At 56.2% G+C, this 24,832-nt stretch overlaps 1 protein-coding gene across 3 annotated transcripts; it reads right to left on the bottom strand.

Moving 5' to 3' along the window:
* Positions 1–887: 887 nt before the first annotated feature.
* On the bottom strand, positions 888–21,715 carry KATNB1 (katanin regulatory subunit B1). Of its 3 annotated transcripts, none has more exons than XM_053211349.1 (20): positions 21,568–21,715; positions 20,115–20,419; positions 15,825–15,955; positions 12,719–12,836; positions 7,360–7,460; positions 6,700–6,741; positions 5,992–6,075; positions 5,655–5,770; positions 5,156–5,227; positions 4,844–4,994; positions 4,553–4,743; positions 4,308–4,438; positions 3,846–3,896; positions 2,926–2,993; positions 2,679–2,747; positions 2,439–2,588; positions 2,078–2,154; positions 1,923–1,997; positions 1,545–1,661; positions 888–1,292 (listed from the first exon to the last, which is right to left on the bottom strand). In XM_053211349.1, the coding sequence occupies exons 2-20, from the start codon at positions 20,152–20,154 to the stop codon at positions 1,160–1,162; spliced, it is 1,917 nt and encodes a 638-aa protein (XP_053067324.1). In that variant the 5' UTR covers positions 20,155–20,419; positions 21,568–21,715; the 3' UTR covers positions 888–1,159. The 3 variants fall into 3 exon arrangements, with proteins under 3 accessions (XP_053067324.1, XP_026931668.2, XP_026931669.2); XM_027075867.2 differs by having other exon boundaries at positions 2,679–2,786; XM_027075868.2 differs by lacking the exon at positions 21,568–21,715 and adding an exon at positions 20,547–21,202 and having other exon boundaries at positions 2,679–2,786.
* Between the last annotated feature and the right edge of the window lie 3,117 nt (positions 21,716–24,832).

The raw sequence follows: 24,832 nt of genomic DNA on the forward strand, positions 1-24,832 counted from the left end.
GCCATGACCGAGTAGGTCCAGTGCCCCCTGGCCACCCTTGTCACAACTGGCCCACCCACACATGTTATCGCCTCCATCCTATAAGATGGGAAACGATGGCTCTTCAAAGGCTTGAGAGCCACAGCCGGTAGGGCTGGGCTAGCCTGGCTCCCCTCGGTCCTGGCCTTGCCCCTTAAGTGGACCAGCTGTAGGTGGGTGCCAACCTCCTCCCAGGGCTACCGGACCCCAACCACAAGCTCAGTAACTCCCCACTCCCACCCCCCGCCGTGGGGGTTGTCAGCCTGTACCTGGTCTTGGCCTCGAGGGGGACTGCACAGGGGCTCAGTGGGGCCCCCTCTCCAACTGGGGCGAATCTACCAGCTGCTGCCAAGGAGCACAAGGGATCAGTGCTGGGGGATCCTGCAGGGAGTGAACACAGTTCAGAGCCCTCATTGGAGGACAGGGCAGCTGCCCTTCCAGTCCTGTCCCTGGAGACCTCTCAGAGAAGGGGCAGTGGTTTGGGGAGGGAGGTGGGCTCTGTGGCGGCCAACCTGTGAGGCTGGGGTCCTGGCACCCTGAAGTTTACAGCTGTCGGCTGGCCCTGGAGGCACCCACAGGACAGCTGGGAGTGTGGCTGAGACAAAGGGATGGGCCGGTGGGGGCAACCCCTTGCCTGTTTCTCTGAGCCATGAAAGCGGGGAGCGGCTGCCCCCCCCCCCCCCCCACCATAGGTCTGAACTTGCCCCTTCCTGCAGGCCTGGCACTCTGCTGCCCCCTGCTGGCCACTCTGCCTGGTGCACTGCCTCCGGGAGGGGGAGCGGTCTCCTCCATGAGGGGCCAGGCAGGCAGCCCTGGGCCTGAGAGAGCCACGTGGCCAGAGAATGCCCCTCCAGGCAAACAAACCAGGGAATAGTTACAAATTTAATAAAATCCACCTTATAAATTACAGCAGCAGCCCCAGGGCGCTCTCTGCTGCCCCAAGAAGCGGGAGTTGGCAAAGCTGGGCAGCCACTGCTGGGGAGAAGTTGTCTGAGAGCTCAGGGCTGTGCAGGTGGCCAGTGGACCAGCGCCACCACCTCCAGGATGGCCGCAGGGCTGCAGCAGAGGCCAGGCAGAGGCTCACGGGCCCAGGAGTGCACAGGGAACAGGAGTGGAGGCTGAGGCCAGACCCAAGAGCTCCTCAGTCCAAACTGGCCATGAGTAGGTGCAGCTCGCGGAAGGCACTGCCGTGTCGGCCACTCAGAGCCGACTTGCTCTTGACGAGGCCACTGATGCTCTTCAGCTGCTTGTAGCAGAGCCGGCACTTGTGTAGCCTGTGGGCAGAGAGGTAGCGCTTGAAGTGCCAGGGCCTCTGTCAGACCACTCCCGCCCTCCTCTTGGAGGCAGGCCAGGACGCAGGACTCATCCAGGCCACCCCCATCCCACGGGGGTAACACGGCCGAGCCACTGTTCCAGGCACAACCTCCTCTATAGGCTGCCTATAGCAAGGCCGTCGCTGAGCAGGCTGGGCTCCCAGGCCCGTGGACCCCGACATCCCAATGCCGACACACGGCTGGGCCCCTCACCTCTCCTCCCGGCTGATGTCCACACCCACAGATGGCGGGGCCGCCAGGATGTCAGTGATCAGGGGCAGAAACCGCTGCAGGATCAGCTTCAGGGAGGTGCAGCCAGTCTGGACATAGCTTCAGAGGCAGATGAATGATGGAGCCACAGACAGAAAGATAAACAGAGAGCAAAGTCCACAAAGACAGAGGGGTAGATGGAGGAACAGGGACAGCACAGGCTTGTTCTCAGCGCAGCCTCTCCCGACTTGGCGGGGACGGTAGAGCTGCAAAGCCGCTTCACACGGGCACCAGCCCTGGGGTCCTTCCCGTTGTCCCCGAAGGAGCCTCTTGCCCCCCCCCATCCCTGCCGTGAGGCAGTTGTGGCTTCCCCACGCCTACCTCTCATACTTGCTCTGCAGAAGCTTCTCGATCTGCGGCAAGACCGTGGTGCACAGGTCCAGCTTCCACAGGGAGCTGGGGAGAGGGCGGGGGACGTGGGCCCTTAGCACCCGGCCCGGCCCGCTCCGCCAGCCCCGTCCACCACAGCGACTTACGCCTTCTGGTTGACAATGTTGAGGAGGTCCACTACCACCGACAGGTCATTGATAGCCACGGCTGAGTCCACCGACGTCTGTGTAAAGAGAGCACCTGTCAGAGGGGACCGGGGACACAGCGGCCCCTGCCTGGGTGTGGTGTGATGGACTTTGTCGTAGGGTGTTAACAAGACTGCACCTAAAGTGATGACCGTGAGGCCCACAAGAGGTGTTCGACAAATGGTAGCTTGTGATGACGATGGTGGCAGAATGGGACATGAAGTCAGCCAGTGTGGTGACAGGGGCCACCCAGCCCCACTGCCCCGCCTTGCGCAGCCTTCTTCTCGGCCAGCCCAACGCCTGGGGGAAAGGTGGTGCTTGCCTTGATGTCACCCGTGGTCCACACGGCCCGCACGGTGTCCAGGTTCTTGTGGCGGCTGGTGAGTACCACGCACATGGTGTCGTGGCCTTTGCGGATCTGCGACATGGCGTCCTCGTCGACCAGCTCCGCCTGCTGGGGCATCTTCACGGCCTGTGTGGGACGGGTGCCCACGTGCTGGCGGTGAAGCTCCGCCCTCGCCCATGGGCCTCCTTCCCGCCCTCAGGTTGGACCCCCACTCACGGGCAGGAAGTCAGAGGCCTTCAGCCCAATGGGCTCATTCCGGGTGGCAGGGATGATGGCAGGCTCGGCCTTAGGAGTGACGACCGGGGGCCGGGGCAGGACCTCGAGCTGGTAGGGTCCAGAGCTCAGCGGGTAGCCAGCCTGAGGCCTCCCTGTCTGCCCACCCCGGCACGGGAGGCCCCGACCTTCGCTGGGGACCTCGGCCCCTCTCCCAGCCCCACACTGCGCCCTCTACACCTAGACATACATTTGGCACCGGGAACTGCGAGTCCATGGGTGGGGTGGGCTTTGCCGCCTCCTTGGCTGTGGCCGTGTCTGGAGGAAAAGAGAAAGGTCTCTGGGTCAGGTCAGGCCAGAGGGACGGGCGGGAAGAAGGCAGGGCTTGTGGTGGACCTCTGGGTGGCGCCTGTTAACTGGGGGAGATGGGCAGGAACCAGTGGGGCAGCTGAGGAAGGAGACATCAGCAGTGGGGGGTTGGGATGGGGGTGGGGGGGGTTAGGTGTGGGAGGCTCCTGGGAAGGCCTGAGCGTGGGGGTCGGACCTGTCCCCTCCCTTTCCACCCACTCCACCACAAGTCTGGCAGAAAGCAGGCATCAAGTACGGTGTGTGGATGGGACCCAGGGAGCTCCCAGGAGTGGCCATCCTGTCACCTCACTGGGAATGGGGTGGGGGTGAGGACATGCAGTGAGTAGATGGTGAGTGGGAAGCACAGAAAATACCACCTTGAGGGCGAATGATGAGATGGCCCCTTGAAGAGGAAGCCAGGTGGAGGAGGGGAGGGACATGGGGGCTGGCCTCCGGCTCCCAGACCCCAAGACCCGCCCCCCTCCCACCTCCCTCCCACCTGCTGCTTTTCCTGGCTCTCTCTTCTCCACCAGCCCGCAGGGGCCCTCTCTCAGCACACCACACCCCTGCCTCCACAGCACGTCCCATCCGCAGACCTAGCAGTGTGGCTGTCTGTCTGCCGTCTGTCCTCCTCCCTAGGGTGTGGGCTCTTGGGGGGAGCACCTGCCCGCCTTGCTCATGCTCCATCACCAGGGCCTAGCAGGGGGCCGGCGCACAGCAGGTGCTTTGGGGTGAGCCCAGAGAAACTGGAGATGGTGCCACGGCAGATGAGGCCTGGGGAGCTGGTGACCCTGGGAGGCCAAGCTCCGCCGCCCGACTCACCGTCCTCGGGGGGTGCCGGGAAGGGCTCACTTCTTCGGGGTGGTGTCCGACCTGCAGAGGCAAGGAGGGCTGGGGACTGATAATGGCCAGCCTGGGGCTCCTGCCTGAGCCCTCAGAGCCGGGCTGGCCTGGGACACAGGGGATAGAAGGTGGTCCCCAGGTGCACACACAGCTGCAGACCTGTGACCCCGTTCCTGGTCCCAGGAAACCCCAGGCCTGCACCCTCCCATCTATTTGCCCCTATGGGGCCTTCCCTTGCTCGGGATGGGCTGGGGCAATGAGTGACTGCGGGGCCTCTGCTGGGGCCTTGAAGACCTGGGACAGAGCCTGGGTTCCAGGTGTAAGCTGGGAATCAAGCCTCGGAAGCACAGCGACATCCACACCGTCCCCCATAAAGCACTGTTGGCCTCCATGCACAGATGGGGGCCCCGGGCTGGGCAGGGGCCGGGGGGCGGGCCTCACTGATGCTGTTCTTGGGCTGGAAGATCTCGTTGTACTCCTCGGCGTTCTGGATCTCGGCCCGAGACTCCCGCTCGTCCCGGTCATCCTCGCTGCTAGGGCTACGGCGCTCACTCTCCGAGTTCTGCTTCACCCTGTGGGGCGGGGCCGAGCCGATGGGAGGCCGGCCCCGCCAGCTGGGGCCGGTCCCCCAAAGCCTTCTCAGTGCCGGCCCGCCTCCTGAGCCCTCTGGGGCCTGAGCACCCTACCTCTGCGGCTTGCTGCAGGCCGTGCTGGGCCGCTCATAGATGCGCCGAAGCGGGGCACTAGGGTGGGCTGACTGTTGCGCCAGGGGCCGGCTGTCCTGCACAAGGTCCTGGGCCACGGTGCCTGTCCTGGTGACCCGCGTCAGGTCCACCACATAAGAGGAGACGTTGCTCTGGGAGAAGGCCACACCTATCTGCAGGAAGTGGCAGAGCTGGGGTACGGGAGGGCAGGACCCCAGCAGGGCTGGGGGGGACGTGAGGGCCTGAGGGGGAGGCGGTGGGTGGCTCTCTCACCAGCTGGTCGTTGCAGACAGCCAGGTCGGCCACCTTGCCCCAGCTGACCAGGACCACGTCAAAACAGCGCTCGGGCTCCCAGCCATAGACGCGCAGAGAGTCCTGGCAGCCACTGTACAGGCAGCAGCCATCGGGGTTGAAGAGGACGCTCCTGGGCCAGGCGAGAGTGGGCCGTGGGTCCCAACAAGTCCAGGAAGGCTGTGGGGAGCCCCGGACAGAGGGAGCAGAAGCGGGGACAGGAAAGGCCCACCCATACCCACATCCCATGGCCCCGGAGGAGGGCCCAGACCCGCCACCCAGCTGCCTGCGCACCTGACAGGCCCTGGCTCTCCTTCGATGCAGCTCACCACCTGGAACTTCTCCAGATCCCAGAACCGGATGGTCCTGCAAAGGCAGCCAGGCTGTGCCGGGGAGCCGGCGGCCCCGTGCCAGCCTGCATGCAGGCCTGGGGCCTGGAAAGCCCGCTTCTCTGCAAACACCCATCCCTCTGGGTTGTGGCCACCAAGAGCAAGGCCTAGGGCCAGGGGTTGACCCTACACAGGCAGGCGAGGGGCCGTGGCAGGTGGGAGGTGAGCATGGGCTTTAGATCTGGACATGCCATGACGGCCCAGGACGCTGGGGCCCGGGAACCAGGGCTGGGGGTGAGATGGGACCAGGACCCCACCCTAGCACGGCCGGAAGTCAGTTCGGTCTACAGAGCATCACCGGCATAGGACACCTCGGGACAAAGATGGACTGGGACAGAGAGACACACACAGAGGACAGAGATGAGAGGTGGCAGTCATGGGTCACAGGCCTTGCTCCTCCTCACCTGTCAGAGCTGCCAGAAGCCAGGAGGTACTCATTGGGGTGAAACTCCACCACGTTGACAGGCCCCGTGTGACCAGGAAACTCGGACATCATCTTGCCAGCAGTCAGATCCCAGAGCTGGGGCAGGGTGGGAGGGAGGTCGGGACCCGGCCTGGGACCTCGTCTGCCTGCTCTCCCTCTATTCCCGCCCCGGCTCTTTATCTGTGAGCCGCCTTCCGCTCTCGACAGGCTTGGGATATTCGAGCCCGACTGGGGGTGGGGGGGATGGCAGAGGACCCAGGCCGAGCGTGATCAGCAGACCTTAGCCCGCCCCGGGCCCAGGTCAGGCCAGGAGCTACCTTCACTGTGTGGTCATCTGCGGCCGATGCCAACCACTTCCCGTCGGGGCTGAACCGCAGACACCGCACAGCCTGGCTGTGTCCCTGAGGAGAGGACAGAGCGCCGAGCTCACCGTAGGGGCCTAGGCCCAGGGGGCCTCCCTCCTCACCACCCCGCCCTTGACGAGCAGGCCTGTGAGGGAGGGGTCACGGAGGGTGTCACGGAGGGACACTTCTCATGCACTCAGGACTCCCGGTCCTGCAGGATGCTCCAGGAAATCCAGATTTATCTGTCATTCATATTAGCTTGGAAAGCAACATATCTCATGCCTCTTTTTGCAGAGGTACGTGTCCCCTCTTAATGTCAAGGGTCTAAAAATGTCCAAAATTACTTACTAAACTCGGTGCTTCCAAACCCATATGAACAGGAATGCTTTTCACCTAATGACACCTGTCATCTGCCTACAAAGCCAGAGTACGGAGCACAGTTTGGTAAATACAGGTCTGGGAGGAGTCATGGAAAGCGGGGGACCCAGGTGGACCGCCCACAGCACTCCTGCTCTGCTCTAGATTCACGTTTCTCACTTGGACCCTCATTTCCCACATTGTCACCCATATGGGACAGAATTCCGCCCCCACCCCACCCCCCGTGCCAGGGTCTGGGCACTACCCCATGCTCCACGCCTGCATGGTGCTCGCGGAATGACCGACAAAGGGCGCCCTCCTTACCCTGTATCGGAAGACACAACCTTTCCTCCTGATGTCCCAGAGCTGTGGGGAGAAGAGCAGAGGGGCAGAGTCAGGACAGGTCATTACCAAGGTGGGCTTGGCCTCAAGGGGCCAAGCTCAGTCCCGGTGCCCAGCTCAGAGGGCGGTGTGCGGCCATGAGCAGAGAGGGGTTCTAGGCACCCCCAGGTCATTATACCCCAAAACGACAGGGTTCTGGAAACTGTTCACTAAAGCTGAGGTTTTTTGTTTTTTTTTTTTGCTGAAAATCTTACATTTTAATTTTTATTTCTTTTTGAGAGAGAGAGAGAGTGCTAGTAGGAGGGGCATGGGGACAGAGGGGACAGAGGATCCGAAGCAGGCTCTATGCTGACATCAGTGAGCCCAACGTGGGGCTCAGACCCACAAACCATGAGATCATGACCTGAGCCAAAGTCGGATGCTCAGCTGCCCGAGCCACCCAGGTGCCCCAAAGCTGGGCATTCTGAGAATGTCTGGCAAATGTTTCCACATCCCTCTTCCTTGGAAGGTGCAGACACTACCAGAGGGAAGACGCACCCCCCACAGAGCCAAAAGCTACCTGTGTCGTCCTCAGGCACGACACACAGCCCAGGGCCCACTGCTGGCCCAGCGGGAGACACGGGGCACAGAACAGTGTCGCACCTTGATGTTCGTGTCCTGGGAACCTGAGGCTACGAACTCGCCGTACGGGTGGAAATCCAGGCTGCAGATGTTGGCTTTGTGTCCCATAAGTGTGCGAAGAACTGTCAAGGAAGAGAGCAGAGACGGGGCATGAGGCGAGTGAGACACCCAGTGGGGGAAGGGCTGCCACGTTCACTTGTGTGTGTGCCTCCGTGGTAACCACACAGCAAACCCAAACAGCGATTTTAAAAATAGGGAGACAGATCAACCAGGGTCCTACCACGCTGACTGATTTTCCTATTTTCCTCCTGATAGATGAAGCCACTTCTGTCATGACCTAAGCCCCCAGGAAATGTAGCGCACGCTCCCTGTAGCTCACGCCCCTGGGCTCGTCTCAGTGTGTGCTCACAAGGACACTGCCCTAAAGTCAGCAGAGCCGGACAACGATTGCACTTGGTTCACTTACGCTCTCCTGGGCCCCCCCGCCACAGCTGAGGCAGAAGAGGGGTGCAGGAGAGGTCCATGCTGGGGGAAAAGCTGCTTGGTTGAAGAGAGAAATCCAGGAAGGCTTTTTGGAGGAGGTGGTATTTGAATAGGACATCAGTGGGTGGAGGATGAGGGAGGATATCAGGCAGAGGGAAAAAGGGGGCAAAGGCCCCAACGAGGGCAGTTGGAGGGCATGCCTGGAGTGGCCGTGGTCCTTACACCGGCGCCATGTCCAAGGGATCTGGAGGGTGACTGTGAGGATGGGACGGGTGCCATGTGAACTGAGAACACAAGGAGGACATGACTGCTGCCCTGGGGAACCTCGGCTCCCATCCGTCAAGCATTTGCAGGCAGCTCGGTGGCCAGGCCCAGCCCGACCCTCAGGCAAACCTTGTGCTTCTATCTCAGAGTATTTCAGGCACGACTCAGATTTGCTTCTTGTCTCTGGCCTCAAGTGTCTTGCTTGTTAAAAGATTTATAATTTCACCACCTGAATGAAACTGATCATCCCATAAGTGTAGGGGCCAAGGGGTGTGGAATCCAGCCATCCTTAGGTTGAGCCAAGGTGAAACAGTTGCCTTGTGAGGTAGTGAGTTCTCCATTGGAGGTGTTCAAGCAGACTCCAAACATAATGCTTTAGGGACAAGAGAGTTGAGCTCCAAGTACTAGGTCAGTTAAACAAACTCTAGTGTATGATTGCCTCCTTCCCTCAAGGTCCAGGTGCAGGACTCTGGAGCCAGACAGAAAAGGGAGCAGTCTGGCTCTGCTCCTTGCTTGCTATGTGACCCTGGGCAATCCCTTACCCCCATCTGAGCCTCATAATGGTCATGATTAGAGTTAAGAAAGTAGACATAAGGTGCTTAGCACGGGCCTGCACGCAGTAAGTGCTCGATGATGCCAGCTACAGTTATTCTTGTAATTCCTTTCTGCACGAAAGCTGCTTCCTCTGTCCCCCCAATGGAACCTTCGCCCGTCCTCCGGCCTCAGAGCACATATCCTTGTTCTCTGTCTTCTGACACCAGTGATGACTCCTCAGTGCCCATGACCATTTGGGCGCTTCCCTCATCCCCAGGACATCTGCTGAGCACTTCTGGTGTGTGGAGAACAGCCTGAATGACATCAGCACATTAGCACCGCCCCCAAACACCAACAGGAGGTGGGTGAGGACCCAAGTCTCAGAGGGTGAAGCAGCCTGCCCGAGGCCGGTCAGCAGGGCGCAGAGCCAGAATTTAAAGCAGGCATCGGCGTCCTGAGAAGCATGCTTCACCACGTGACCCTTTACCTGAGTCAAGGGCGCTCATTCGTCTATGGCTCCTAACACGGAGCCAGGTGCACCTAAGGGCAGGATCAAATGAGCTGCTCCGGTCTTTATCTGCCTTGAGGTCAAAGTGCAGCCCTCCGCCCCCCCCCCCCCCACCACATCCACCCATCCTACACGCTGCCACTCTGCAGCAGGCCCTGTCAGGCGCCAAGCTAGGACCGACCCATTTTTAGCTCCTCCAGAGTGTGACGAGGCACACATCTGTTGACTAATTCAACCACCACATCTGTTGCCTATCTAATTCAACCACCAAAACCTGAGCGGCCGCCTCTCCCCACTCTCTGGAGCCGTCACATGCCACGGGGGGCTCAGGGGCTGTTTTGCTGGCCAAATCTGGGGCCGGAGGGTACAGACGTGTGCTAGCCCCTGCTCCAGGCCACGCCCACCTCCCAGCCCACTTGCTTTGCACCCCACGGCAAGGCTTCCAAACTCCAGCCCTGCCCCGAGAGGATGTGGCCGGTTCCACCCCTGTGTGGGCCAGATTCACGAAACGCAGGCTACCTTCCTGTGGGATGGCTGGGCTGACCCACCCTTGCCCTCTGGCTGCGCTGTGGAAAGCAGGCAGGACCACATTCTTCTGGCCTGACTTCTGCCCTTGCTCTTCTGTCCCGGGAGGGCCCCTGGAAGTCCTGCTATTGCAGGGCTCGGTCACAGGATCCCAGAGTCGCGGAGTGGAGGGGCGTCCTGGATCCGTCTGCCCAGTGTGAGGACCTCCAAGGCATCCTAGCTGAGTAGCCGTTCGACCTCTGCCTAAACCCTCCAGTGATGGGCTGCCTTTCGAGGCAACCCACGTGACAGTCAGGCAGCCCTTTTAGAAGCCCCTGTGCACCTGGGATGCCAACTGGCCCGTTGTTTTCACTTAAGCTGTGATGGGAGGGGTGGAGGTCGGCCTGAGGTCTTAGCTCTTCCCGCCAAGGCTGCTGACGGCAGGTTTCCGTCCCAGCATCGAACCCCCCGAGTGGCAGGGTGAAGGGCACTAGGATGGGAGTCTTGATGCCAGGATTTGAGTCCCGGGTTCTGCCACCCCAGCCACGGAGTCTTTACGGGGGCCCTCCTCGGGCCCCACTTCACCCATGTGTCAAATGAGGGGGCCCTGCCGACCTGACTCTGCATCAGAATCATCTGGAAGCGTACTGAAAGCCAGATTTGGGCCCAAGCCACTACTGAATCGGGTTCTCCGGGAGTGAGGTCTGGGCCATGTGTTTGTAATGAGCTCCCTGTAGAGTAGCAAACACTGAGAGCCCAGGGCCCGGGAATCCCACGGGTCGTCGGTCTTCATTCTTTGCCTGCCTCGAGCTCCTCACATTTCCCTCATGTGTGAAGTAGTCACGGCTGAGAAAGCGTGGCACCCTTGGCTCCTCCCTTTCGTCCCTTGCTCCTCAGTGGATGGTGAATGGCCGGTGCTGTCCACTGGGATTCCGATCCAGGTAGAGACTTCCCAGGCACGCTGCCTTCTGCTCGAGCCGTTCTGCTTTCTCAGCTGGAGCCAAGCCAGCCGGAGCTTGCTCCTCCCTGGGCCCCAGAGTCCAGCAACACCCAAGCACAGCATGCCCTGCCTGGCTCCCGCGTGTGGCCGGGCAGCGGGAACGCACGTGGAGACACTAAGCGCGCAGCCCCGGTTTGTTATCTCAGGGGCTTTGTCTTGCACATGCAGCCCATCACCGGGCGGGCAAGCATCACCCAAAAGGCCCAGGGGTGACATCTCTCTTGAGGACCATCTATGTAAGAAGACCGCTATTCTTGAGCACAGAGAACCTGGCCACTGGGCATGCGTGGCTGATGGCTGCTGTCCTACAGCAGAGGTCGAGCACACACCGCAGGAGAGGCCCAGAAAGACCTCTGGGTCTCAACCAGGCAAGGGGGCTCTCTTCTGGAAAAAGCAACCTCAGCAAGACCCCCGCCACAGTTTCCTCTCCTGTCCTTCAGGTAGCGGAGGGCCTCCGCCCAGCATGCTGGCACTGGCAAAAAGCAGCGAGCAAACAGGTTTTACTTGGACCTCTCACTGTTGGCCTGCATAGTGTTCTGCAAAAATACTGAACTAGCTGTCAACGTTCAGAAACGGGGGGATTCCACTGAAAGTTCCAGATTCCCAGCTTCTCTTTAAAAAGTCTGTACGGCGGGGCGCCTGGGTGGCTCAGTCGGTTAAGCGTCTGACTTCGGCTCAGGTCATGATCTCGCGGTCTGTGAGTTCGAGCCCCGTGTTGGGCTCTGTGCTGACAGCTCGGAGCCTGGGGCCTGTTTCAGATTCTGTGTCTCCCTCTCTCTCTGACCTTCCCCCATTCATGCTCTGTCTCTCTCTGTCTCAAAAAAAATGAATAAACGTTAAAAAAAAAAAAAAAAAAGGCAAAATAAATAAATAAATAAAAAGTCTGTACGGCTGGCAACACTGGGCCCAGGCTGCCATGTGGCAGCCCCCCCTTTGAGGGAAGGCAAGACGCCCCACGTGGCCCGGAAGCAAAGGCGCAAGTTTACACACTGAAAGATCCCAGCAAGGATTTAGCATAGGACCAAGGGTCACCACTGCAAAACCTCAGGACACCGGGACAAAGTGCCTGCGAGCAGATACGGGACCCAGGAAACTGCACGCGTCTCCCAACAGCAACCAAACGGGAGCCTAACATGCGATGTCGCCGCACCTTCAAAATTCTGAGGGAAAACTATTTCCGATCTAGAGTTCTACAAACTCTAAAAAATAAATAAACAAGGATGGGGTAGAATAAAGTCATTTTCAGCCGTGGATGGTCTCTAAAACTGAACCCGTCACGCACCCTCTCTCCGTGAGCTATGAAAGAACGTGCTCCAGCAAAAAGAGGCAGAAAACCAAGGAAGATGGCAAATGTGGACTCTGGCGCAGCCAGGCTCCCGTCACAGAGCTAACTCCTTGACTTCCGTGGGAGGAAGGCAGCAAGAGACGGACAGAAGGGACGGGAGTTGCCGCGATACCATGTTCCTCAGAAAAGCGGAGGTAGCGAGACACGAGGCAGAAGGACAGAAGGTTGAGGCCCCTGGAGGATGGGAAGGAGTGAGGTGAAGGCTTCTCATTTCCGTCATGATTAGTTGGAGAATGGCCGGCATTTGGCTTTTTAAGCTCTGTACAACTTCTATAAAGATGAAAACCAAGTTCAAACAAACAGAGCACAAGGAGACAGAAGACCTACCCGCCCTAGGCCCCATTCCTGCAGGCAACGGTTGCCCAGAGCTGAGAGGCGGCGCCCCCACGTCACGGTGCACGCACCCCGGTTCTCCCCACGGGCCCCCACACTTGTTCATGTGTCTCGCGTAGCCCCCGATGTTCTCCCAGGTTCTGAATCCACACCGACACCCACCCGCCCATCCACAGGTGTCCGGGACATCTCCTGGGCGCCTCCTGGGCGTCAGCACCCGGAGGCAGCAGTGACGTCGCTGCTGCCGGGCTCACGGGGGCGGGCAGTCGCCACCCGGTATGGTCAGGTTTCCAGGAGGGAAGCACCCAACACAGTCAGGACAGGCTTCCCGGAGGAAGCAGCTCATAGCAGAGCCTGAGACAACACGACTGCAGGCGTACATGTGGGGAAAGCAAGCGCAGATGCCTACTTTTGGCAGCTTCTAGGTCCCAGACGCGGATGGAGCCCGACTGGGAGCCGGCCACAATGAGCTCCTCCGGGGTGTTGAGGCGGACGCTCTCCACTGGGGACGTGTGACCTGTCAGGCTCTGTGGAGAGAGGGTAGCAGCTTCAGGGCACTGTGTGGAGAAGCCCCCGCTGCTGCCCCAGTTTCTGGCTCCCCAGGAAGGGCATCAGCAAGAGGTGGCTCAGCAGGGAGGCTGTGCCCCACGGAGCCACACCGAGGCTCTCCCGCACGCAGGCTGGGCAGCCACTTCTCTGGGCCTCGGCCTCCAGGGCCCAAAGGGAGCCAGAGCCCGGTCACGCTCCAAACCCCTCCCGCTGCCCGGTGTGCCCCAGATGAGGACATCGTTTGCCCAAATGGCCCTGGGCCCCTTACAGGGGAGCCGCTGACCCTGAAGCCCTGAGTCCAAACCACTAAGCTCTGCTTCCACCTAGGCTCTGCTTCCATTCCCACTCTGCCCGGCCATGCTCCTCAGGAGGAGAAACCCTGACAGAACCGAGGCCCGGCTGGTCAATGGCACACACCACACCCCTCTGGAATGCCTGGATCCCCGGGGGTTGCCCCTGGCGGAAAACCCGGCCACACTCCCAGGCAGGGGCTGGTGGAACCCAGAGAGCTTGGCAGTGACTCTACTGTTAAAAACTCATCCAACTCAGCGCAGGCCAAAGCCGGGCAGGGCTGGGGCAGGGCTAAGCCAGGTCCCAGCCCAGCCCCTTAGAGGGGTGGGAGGTGCTGGCATTTCCAGCTTTCTGGAGAGAAGGCTGGAATGTGAAGTCCATGGCATCTGTCACTCCCCGCCCAGCACTGACCACCTCGAGGCACAGTGGTGACTCCATCATTGTTTGCTAAGACGATGTTCCGAGGGAGGGGTGGAGATGGCAGGGGAAACTGCTCCCCAGCAGAACTACCCAAAGGCCAGACAGTCACAAGCAGCCTGTGTGACTCACAGACGTCACCAGTAGGAGTATAAATGAGTAGAAACTCCATGGGGGGCCAGTGGGCAAAATGTGTCCACACTTAGAAATGCACATTCCCTGCATGCCACAACCCTACCTCTGGGGGCCTCCTCTGCACACGCTCAAACACATGGCAAACAAAATAGACACAAGGTCGTTCACCGCAGCGAATCTTTTACACAAAAGACTAGAAGCCATGTAAGTGCCCATCGGAGGAAATTGGTCAGCTAAGCTGTGGTCCTCCATGCAACAGAAAACTTATTACTTGGCCATAAAAATGAATGAGGGAACCGTCCGAATTATAATAAAGACTCATCTTCATGACACTTCAGGTGAGAAAAGGTGAACGGTGTATACAGAATACTGTCTGTATATTAAAAAAACAAAAACAAAAACAAAAACAAAAAAAAGAAGGGGGAAAATTCTGGAAGGATATAAACTAATCAGAAACTGTGCTGTGGTGGTCCGTAGGGAAGAAAGTGGGAATTGGGGGAGGAAAGAAGACCTTTCACTGCTTACCCTGGATCATTTGGATACTGAACTATACGAAGCTCACACATACTCAGAAACACACAAACAGGTAAAAGTGGACCGTCTACAGGGGGCGTAGCATGGGCCTGAATCCGAAGGTGAGCAAGAAGGTGGTGGGGGTGAGGAGCTGAGAGGCCTGGTATGCAGTGTGTAAGCAGGGGGTCCCCCACTGTCTGGCGGGGGACGCGAGCATGGGGTCACCTCACGTCCATTTTGGTTGGTCTTTATTGATTCGTTTTCAATCAGTATGTGTTACTTGGGCATTTTGGGGGTGGGGGTAGGACACACTTGAATCCCAAGAATAAAGTGAAGCAAAACAAAGCAATTTCAATTCTGTTCTTTACCCTGGCCCTGATTCAGCTTGGATCTCAGTTCTTGGCTGCATCTCACAGAAATACTGAGGTGATTAAGTTTCTACAAAAAAAAAAAAAATCACTTCCTATCCCTTATCTTTATCTTCACGTGGCCGAGAATCATAAGAATGTTAATACCCTGCGCTGGCAAGGTCGTGGGGGGGATGGGGTGGGGAGGGCAGGTCCCCATTCCTCTGGCAAGAATATAAATTGACTTCTGGAGGGCAATTTGGCAATATGTTTCGAAAGCTTTTTAAAAAGTGCACACCCTCAGATAATGCAACCATCGCAGATCTGTTCAAAGATTGAGGTAGATGAGGATGTTCCCCTCTGTGGCTGAGCAGAGCCACAGCACTGGAAATAACCTTTAGGCCGGGAACAGGGCAATGGCTAAGCTAATTCCGGCTCATCCCTACAATGGAATACCAGGAAGTCATTAAAAATCACGCTATGGAAGGATATTTGTTGACACCGGAAAATGCTCGCAAACAATAAAGACTGTTATCTTTCCAGGCTACAGAGGAATAAGATAGTGGTCCAAAAATATATGGTTATATATTGCCATGATGCGCATGTGTGCACGTTTGCACGTGTGTATATGTATGCCTGTATATGTATCTGTATCAGCACCCAGAAGGGCATAGACCAAAATACCAAGTGTAGTGGTCTTTGGATGATGGAAATAGATATAATTCATTTTTGTATTTTTCTCCTTTATGTTTTCCTGTTTTGGAGGCAGTCTGGGGCAATGAATTCATTGTGTGACTGGGAGAAAGTGTTATTAAAGAACCAGCTCGCTAATCAGTTTCAACCTGGTACCCTCAAATCTTTTTTGTGGAAGGAGACAGGGAACGATTCAAAGTAACCTCCAAGCGCAGCTGACAGGTGGGTGGATGGGCCAGCGGGCAAACCTCAATCTTGAGCCCATGGGCTTATTTTAGCTTTCTCACATAGACTCCCCGGAATTCTGTCCACCAGCAGGGGACTTCCCCATTCCTGAGGGCTAGCTACTGTCCCAGCCATCGGGGTTGTCCTGGGCCTCCCGTGAGCAGATGGCTGCGGGCCGGGGAGGTGGGCACTGATGTCGTGCTGTGTCCCCCTAGCCTCTGGGTGCCCTAGACCTGACAGAGCCTGCAAAGCCACCTGCTCCCCAAGCCCCGACCCCACCCTGCTCCCCAAGCCCGTCCCCTCCCTGGGCTTTTGTCCTGTTTCCCGCAGGCTAGCGAGGCTCACCATGATGCAGTTGGGTTTGTTGATGGACCACAGGTTGACACGGCAGTCATCTCCACCAGTAGCCAGCAGCCGCCCGGAGGCTTTGCCCAGTACCAGTGAGGACACATTGCTGGCGTGGGCAACAATCTCCTCTACACGAGAAAGGACAGGAGGAAAAGGCATTCAGAGAAGGCGGCCCCTGGTTCTGGCACGTGAAGCCCAGGCAGAGGGCTCTGCCCACTACAGCTCCCCTTTGGTGACACCCTGCCATGAGCCGAGGCCTGGCTGCTAGGACAGGCCTTGCACCTGAGGCAGAAGTGACTATTTCTCAACCTCAGGCCTTCCTGTCCCACACTCCGGCCTGACGGTTTTCTCCTTTTTCTGCATATAAACTGATAGTATTTTTATGTTTACCATGCTCAACTTAAAAAAATGACTTGCCTTTTGTATTTAGCTCTTTCTAAATAAAGACAATTAAGCGGTAAAATTCATAAAGTCACAAGATTGATATGTTCATTATACTTTATCTATAATACAAAACAAAAACAATTATTAAAAGAAAAAATATTGACCCACATACCACCTAAGCATCTCTCTCGGGCTGCTTGCTACACACATAAACCCACTTTGGAGAACATACTTGGACCATTCAGGTCAACTCTAGACAAGCTATCTCCAAGTGAGCTCACCCAGGGCTTCAGCCCCCAGCTTCAGAATCATGGACCAGGTTCTGGTCTGAGCTCTGCTACTGTAGGCTGTGTGGCCTTAGAGTAGTCACTTACCCTCTCTGAGGGCTGGGTTTCTCCTCTGGTAAATGGAGGTAATAACAGTGCTTGGTTCATTGAGTTGCTGAGGATTCCCTGAGAACATTCTGTTAAGCCGTGCTCAGTGGTTGTTAGCAAGGCTAAGGCACAGAGAGTGGGCACTGGGGGCCCCGGCAGGCATAGGCGGGTGGGCTGCCTGGGGGTGGGAGGCCCGGGTGTGAGGGGTGGGAGTGAGGGCTGACCAGACAGAGTGGGAGGTATGGCCCCGGTGGGCAGCCATGAGGGCCCCTAGCCAGGACTGCTGAAGCTGCAGAGGGGAAGCAGACGTAAACCACAGAGGGTCTCATCAGTGCTCCAAAGGGAACAAACATGAGCAAGGAGCTAAGAGGCAGCCCAGACCTCGAAGCCAGGCCCTAAGTGACTTCCTCCGGGGAATGAGGAGGACAGGACAGGTCTCCCCACACCAGCATAGGGAAAACCCCAATATGCCGACGCCCTGAGGCAACCGGGAGGCCGGCTTGGGTGACGCTGAGGAAAAGGGCTTGCGGTCGTTGCCCAGAGTGCCTCTCCTGCGCTCCGGCCTCCACCCTGCCTGGGGGTCTCTGTGGCACTGGCTTCGCACCACAGGGCGGGTGGGAAATGGGGCCCAGGAATGCTGCTTGTCAGGAAGTGTGGCTCAGAGGGGATGTCATCAAAACTGCCCTGAGGACCAGACCCCCAGGCTCACTGTCACAGATGATGCGCCACCTCAGGGCCCCGCCCGGCCAAAGCCCTGCACAGGCTGAGTCCAGCCCCAGCAGAGGCCCACGTGTCAGCAGAGGCCTCGGGAACCCCATCACTGGACTCAGGGAGCTGAGTCCCTCCCTAATCTGCATCTCAACTACGGGCAGTTCTGTCCTCTAGACACTGTAGGGACAGATGCCTGGGGTGCTCCGGGGCTTTGGCCACAGGCTCCTGTCTGTTCAAGAGCTTCTGTTGGGACCTAGTGGCTTCCCAACCCAGAAAGAGAGCACCCACCTTCTCCCTGAGCACTCAGTTCCCAAGCCTTGGGCCTTCTCCCCTTCTCTGAAAACACTCCCTGCATGCACTGCCCTCCACTTGTGACCTACCTAAAGGCCTAGGTGTCTACCTTGGCTCTCACCCTTCCCAGGGAAACCTCCGGCTAGGCTCCACCTCACCGGGCTTTCTTGGGCACACTGCCACCCCTCTCTGGGCCTCAGGACTACTGCCCCTTAACTCATATATAAATGTTTCCTGGGCGGCTGCTCCAGGCCCAGCACTGGGGAGAATGTGGGGAACGACAGTGAGAAGGTTCCTGTGTTTATGCTATAGCCTGATCAGATGGGTCCTGGGACATGGCATCCCTCTCGAAGAACCACAGATGTTGGGGTAAGAAGGATGTGGAGGTTGGGTCTTTCTAGAGGGGCTCAGCTCACTCCCCTCTAAGCAGCCCGACCAGGGTCTCTGGCCTGATTGGAGCCCCTGGAGGAGCCGGGGACCAGCAGGAGAGGGAGGTACACCATGGGCACCAGGCAGAGGAAGCTTCGGCATGGGGCACTGGCCTAAGAACTCTCCCTCTGGCCTGAAGGACAGCAACCACCAATGGCCCAGGCCTGGGTACCAAATTTTAGTGCAAACAAATAAAATTCCTCACAGCATCTCTTGGCAGGCCAGGCTGATGGCTGCTGCTCCACCCCCTTGCCCAGGCCTGTGCCAGTTTCTCAAGCTCAGTTGGCACAACCTGGGCCCCACGTCCCAGCTAGAGCCGGGGACACTGCATTCTGACAGAGTTGCTGAGGATTTGCATCCTAAATGGAAGGTGCAGAGAATTGGGTTTCAATGACCCAAACTGGCCTAGCACCTTCTGATCTTTGCTGGACTCTAAAGCCACAAGGAGCAGGGATCATTTGGCTTTGGATCTTCAGACAGCTTATACTCATGGCGGCTGCTATGCACATGAACTTGTCAGCAGAACCAACATGCCTGATCATATTACCTCTTGTTTGAACACTTTGATGGCTTGATCTTGCCTTTAAGATAAAGCCAGGGCCTCAGAAGGGCTGGGGTCCTGTGGACAAGTGCCCCCAAAGGCCCCAACAGCCTCATGTGACACACTCTCTCCACTGCTGTGCGGCAGCCTTCTTTGAGCCCTTCCAACATACCGAGCTTCCTGCCCCAGGGCCTTTGTAGGTGCTATTTAGGCAGCCTAAGCACTCCCCTACCCTGACCATTATCTAGTTAATGGACTTGAAGCACAGGTCTCAGCTTGGAATCAGAGAAGGAGAAATGGAGGGGTGTGGTTATTTGATTCCTGCCTGTTGCTCTCCCCAGGCTCTGAGCCCCGCTGCACAGGGACCTCATCTATTTTGCACGCCACACCCCCCCTCCGGACTGCCTCCTCAGTGCCTGATTCTATGCTCAGGAAAGACCAGCTATGAGGGAATATATAAGCCCCAAAATTACAGAGCCACTCTGTCCAAACCGTACTCTCCTTGGGAGTCCATAACAGGGTTCTCCCAGAACCCTAGGGCTAAGAACAATTTGAAACTGCCCAAACTTCTCATTTTACACATGAGGACACTAAGATCCAGCAAAGGGCTTTGCCCAGGTTCTGAAAACAGCTCAGAGGAGCCTTGCACAGCTTCTGAAAACAGCTCAGGGAGAGCTCATAGCAAAAGGTGACCAGTGTGGGCACAGCAAATCTATGCCAACCAGTTATTATAGGTCAGAGGGACCTTTGGATCCTCAAGATCCTTTCCAGGGGTCCAAGAGAAAACTATTTTCAGAATAACACCGAGATGGTACGTGACTTTTACCCTCTCGTTTGCTCACAAGCATACATGGGATTTTGGGGGGGAAGACATGTGATGACATCATCACAAATGGCATGTTTGACTGTATATGCCTGTGTTTTAAAATGTCTGGGTATTAATTCCTAACGTGTAAATATGGATAACTCCCATAAACAAAAAGCCGTCAGGGTCTTCAACAATTTTGAAGAGTAAAAAGAGGTACAAAGATCAAAACGTTTAGAACTGCTAGTGGAGAATAACGTGAAGGTGGGTAATGTTGCTGCTCAGTCACATTCCAGACCCTTTTGCCAGCACCCCTCAGCCTCCCCTCTCACCCCCACCCCCGCTCCAAGATGCCCCACCTCATGGGGGCAGCCCGACTCGTGAGATGTCTGCAAATGCCAAGAACACCTCTTGGCATTTCTCTAATCCCGCCTGTCAGCCTAATTGCGCTGAGAGCTGCTTTTATGTTCACCACCTCGCTTGGGTCTCACAGCAACTCTGGAATGTAGGTGTGATCATCTCACTACACAGACAGGAAATTAAGCCTCAGAGAGGTTAAGTCACCTGCCCAGTGTCACCCAGCTAAGAAGGGCCAAAGTCATGATTTGCTTCCTGGTGTATCTTACTGCAAAGCTGGGAGTCTCTCTCTGTGCCAAGAACAGGAGACAAAGCTGGGGGTTCTGGCTCTCCAGCAACAAGCAGCTAACAGAATAAACGGGGTGAGCAAGAAAAAAAGAGAGAAAATCACTCACGCAACTTCCAGGCTGTCTTGGTGACCACGGGGGTGGCCATCCTTCAACCGGCTGCACCTGAAGCTCTGCCCACAAAATAGACTGTGCTTTCCTCCAGGGGTGGGGGTGGATCCCCCCCAGGATCCGCCAATCAAGTTGGCAAGGAGTTCCCACACATCCAGGCAGAGGGAATGCCTCAACTCTCAGCTCCGGATTGCCTCCTGGTTTTAAATCATTCACAGCAGCCACAGCAACAGCCTGTGTGTGCCCGTCAGGATTGTGGATTGTGGAATGTCAGGCTTGAGCCATCTCAGCTCAACCCTGGGCTGGAACACAGACAGAAACGATGGCTTGTTAGAAAACACTTGGTATGAGTTCGCCAAACTCTGGGCTTGCAGAACTACAGCTGCAGCTCCCTGGATCACCAAGGCCACTTGACAAAGAGACACCCACCAAAGCCACCAGAGCCAGGAGCTGCACTGCCAATCGTGTTTGAGAATCTGGAGGAGGCACCTCAGGCAGGGTGACTTGGGACCCAGGGAAAAAAGGTCCTCCCAGATGCCGGGATGATGGGATGGGAGGAGGCTCTGTTCCAGGAGGCTGGCCGCCTGAAGTGCAGCAGCCGCAGTGGGGCGGGGAAGACCACATGTCCGCAGTTCAGACAGATCTCTGGGAATGACTGCTGTGTCTGACGCTATGGCAAGGGGGTGGAGTCAGAGGCTAAGCTTATGGGCCCAAGAGAGGCACTCCAGAGACAGGCATTTAAGTCTTCTCTGGGTAGAATCTCAAAAAGGGCCCCGAGGGTCCAATCCCTCCGTTCATGGCAAGGAAACTACTCCTGGCCCTAGCAATACCCAAGGACAGACTGGGAACTAGGTCTCCAGTCTGGGCATGAGTCGGTATGACTCCTCAACTCTAAAAGGCCACCTCATGAAGCCTTCTGCCCTTTTCTTCCAAGCCTCTTTCCCATGAACCCTCTCCTGTCCGTCCCCTCTCTCCTGGATTCCCCAGTTCTGCCTCTCTAGTCCGCCGTTTGTTCCCTTTCTCCTTGCTGCCTGTATCCCCCATCCGTGCATATCCTGTCTCCTGGGCTCCCTAACTTGACCCCTGCCTCGCCAGACCCCCTTTATTTCCCTCCCCACTCTGCTATCAGTATCCCCCCATTCATTCACTCTCCTGCTTCCAGTGTCCCTATTCACCGCCCATCCTCCTGCAGACCCCCAGCTCCGCTTCCGGCCTCCCGGGTTTTCTCCTCCGGCCCCCAAGCCCGTCCCGCCAGTCCCGCCCGTCCGGAGGCTGGGGCTGGTCCCACGGCCTCGCCAAATCCTCCCACTCCTCTCGGCTTGCGGGGCACGGGCTCCAATTTCCCCCCGCCCGGAGCTCTCTCCGCCACGGCGCGGCTCGGCCCGGCCTGGAGTGCCCGGGTCCAAGGCCCATAGGCCCCCTTTCCTCCTCGCCCCCTCGCCCACTCCACCTGCAGCTGAGGCTCCGGAGGCCGAGGCTCCTCTCCAGGCGCGACCCCCACTTGCCTCCATCCCCTGCCCTGATTGGCCGCTGCTTGACAACCGACCCTCACAACAAAACCTCCGCTCAGAGCCCCGCCCTCCTCACCACCCGCACCAATGAGCCGCCGCGAGCGCTCCACCTCCAGCCAGGCTTGACCAATCGAAGAAGGCGCTTCTGCCGCTTTTCCTAAGTACCCGCCCTCTTTTCCTGAATTAGGACTAATCACGAGGAAGGAGAATTCAAGAGCCTCCCCTCAGCTTCTAATTAACCAATGAGGGCTGTCATTTCCTTGGTCCCGCCTCCACCTCAAACTTTCCCTTTCCTCCGCTTTCCTTCTCTTCCTCAAACTTAATTCGCGTTTGAAAGCATTTCGAGCCGCCCTCCAATGCCGGCTGCGCCAATCGCTTTAGCAACCGTCCCAATTTAACCAATAAGCTTAAGTCTTATTGGAAAACCCAGTTCCCAAGTAGCCAATGGGGCGGGGACATCGGGAGCAGCGTGAAGCCACGGAGCTTCCATCTTGGAGGTGGGCGAGGAGGTGAAGTTTTATCACTTTGCGGTAGTTCCTGCTCCTTCCCTCTAGTCGGGGACGGTGCTGCGGTGGTCTAAGAACTTTACTCCTCTTCTCTGGCTCGGACTGGAGACCTTCAGGGAGACGGAGCATGATCCCGGGTGCGAGCCGAGAGTGGAGATCCCGGGTGCCGCCCCACGGCCCGGCGTCGGTGAATGGATGTGTGGGCTGCCACCTTAAAGGCACCACCAACCAGAAATCGGAGAGAGGCCGGCTTCATTTGATTCGTGGGCAGGAAGGGCTTAGGGAAGGGCCTTGACCGGCTGGAGCCGGGGCCCCACACGTGGCCAGGCCGCCTAGGAACCGCTCATTAGGGACTCGAGCCCACTGGTGATGCCCAGGGCCTGGTGCCTAAAGACCCCCGAACCTCCCCGTTTATCCGCCAGCCGCTCACTGCAGCTCAGGGCAGCTTGATCTCTTGTAACGCACCTGACAATCCTAAGAAGTAGGAATTCCTGTTCCGATTTACGGATAAGGAAACTTGAGGTCCAGATTAACGCGCTTGTAATAGGCCACACGATAAAAAAGAATGGTGTCCGGATTTGAACCGTTGTTGTTAAAGCAAAGTCTGCGGATTTCTCCACGGTACTGCACCCCCTGCCAGAGAGAGGCAGAGGGTCCACCCTCACGTTGTACTTTTGGGAAGTGGGTGGAGAGAGGTATCAAAAGAGGACTAGATGAGCAGAATAAAATCTGATTGATCAAAGCTGTCCACTCTGTATTTCCCCTCAACTTTTTATTGTGAAAAACTTCCCAGAGAAAACTTGCAAAGAATTCTACAATGATGTGTAATAGTTTTAATAGTATAATTCACCTGGTGGATAATCCAACACTTGCTAACATTTTTCCATATTTGCTTTGTTCATGTATGTATGTTTGCTGAGTGATTTGAAAGTTGTAAACATCAAGACATTTTTGCCCTCAGTGGCACTAAAATGCTGAGCACGTACCTCTTAAGAATAAGGCTCTGGTCCTGATAAGCATTAAATCACCACATTTAAAACAACAGCAACAACAAACTAATAACTCCCTAACATGCAGTCCAGATTTCCCCAATCATCCCCGAAAGCTATGTAAAACTTTTTCTAACTAGGAAACAAGATTCACCACACCTGGCTCTTTAACTCATTTTGTTCCAGTCCAATTTTTTTTTTTTTTTTTTTTAATAACATTGATCTTTTGAAGAGATTGATCAGGACTTTTACCTTGTAGACTGTCCCACATTATGATTTTGTCTCACTGTTTCCTTCTAGTGTTGTTTATTTTTGTTTCTTTCCCTCTGAATTTCCTGTAAATTGGAAGTTAAAACTTGATTAATTCAGGATCAGCATTTTAAAATACTTTGTACTGAAGTATCATGCACATGCTCCAAAGGGCATAGACTCTAAGTGTCAAAGTGAGTTTTCACAAACTGAACATGCTCAGGTCAGGAACATTACAAACTTCCCAGAAGCCCCCCATGGTGCTCCCTCACATTCACGAACCCTTACACCCCAAGAGCAGTGATTACCCTGATTTCTAATACCATCAACTAATTTGTCTGGGTCCCCCCACCCCCCATATAAATGGAATCAGGCAGCATGTACTTTTTTGTATCTGGAAATCTTTTGATATTGTATATGAGGAATCTCCATGTGGCTTATAGTTCATGCATTTTCACTGAGCCTAAGTAGAGTTTCTCAACCTTACCATTACTGATATTTTAGGCTAGATCCTTTTTTGTAGCAGGGAGCTGTCCTGTGCATTGTAGAATGTTTAACAGTATGCCTGGGCTCTACACACTAGAAGCCAGGAGCATTCCCATACAGTTATGACAAAAATCTCTCAAGACCACAATATATGTCTCCATTCTACTCTTGATGTGCATTTGGGTTCTTTCCAGCTTGGTACTAATAATAGTGCTGCCATGAATGTTCTAGTACATGCCTTTTAGTGGATGTATATGTGCATCTTGGTTGAGTTGTTCATCATTCTTGTTCATTGGATGAGCGGGTGAATAGATGGATGGGGGAGCGTGGATGGATGGGTGGATGGAATGGAACCTAGGAGCAGAATTGTTGGGCCAAAGCTTAGTCCTAGATACCTCCAGTTTTCCAAAGTGGTTGTACAGATTGACCTTTCCACTGGGAAAGCTACGGGAGAGTTCCATTTGCTTCTTATCCTCCTGACACGTATTCATGGTATACATACTGGTGGGTTTGTGGTGGCATTTCATATCCCTGATGACTAATGAATTTGACACTTTCATGTGTTTCTTGGCCACTTTTTAAGCTAACATTGAGTGCTTTCTAAGTGCCGTTTCCAGCCCTCTCTGATTTACAAGTGTTATGGAAGACAACAATGCCATGCCATTTCACAGATGGCTAAATAGTAGTTGCTAAGAAGAGGAGCTGGGCGCTGTTCCTGGCAGTCTAATATGGAGCCCCCAGGTCCTGGAGCATGCACCTTGGCTTTGCCATTCCCACATTGTCAGCTGGGCCACCCTAGCCACATTGAGATCTAACCAGTTGTTTGAAGGTGGCTGTGGGACCATCTGCAGAGGTGCTGCAAAGACTCAACATTCCAATGGGAAGATGGACAGGAAGCAAATAAAGAAGGTGGCCAAGGTGAGTGGGCAGATGGTGGCCCCTAGGCTATAAAGACTAAACATGAGGTGCAAGCA

This window comes from Acinonyx jubatus, chromosome E2, assembly GCF_027475565.1.
Source record: "Acinonyx jubatus isolate Ajub_Pintada_27869175 chromosome E2, VMU_Ajub_asm_v1.0, whole genome shotgun sequence".
Taxonomy (NCBI): domain Eukaryota; kingdom Metazoa; phylum Chordata; class Mammalia; order Carnivora; family Felidae; genus Acinonyx; species Acinonyx jubatus.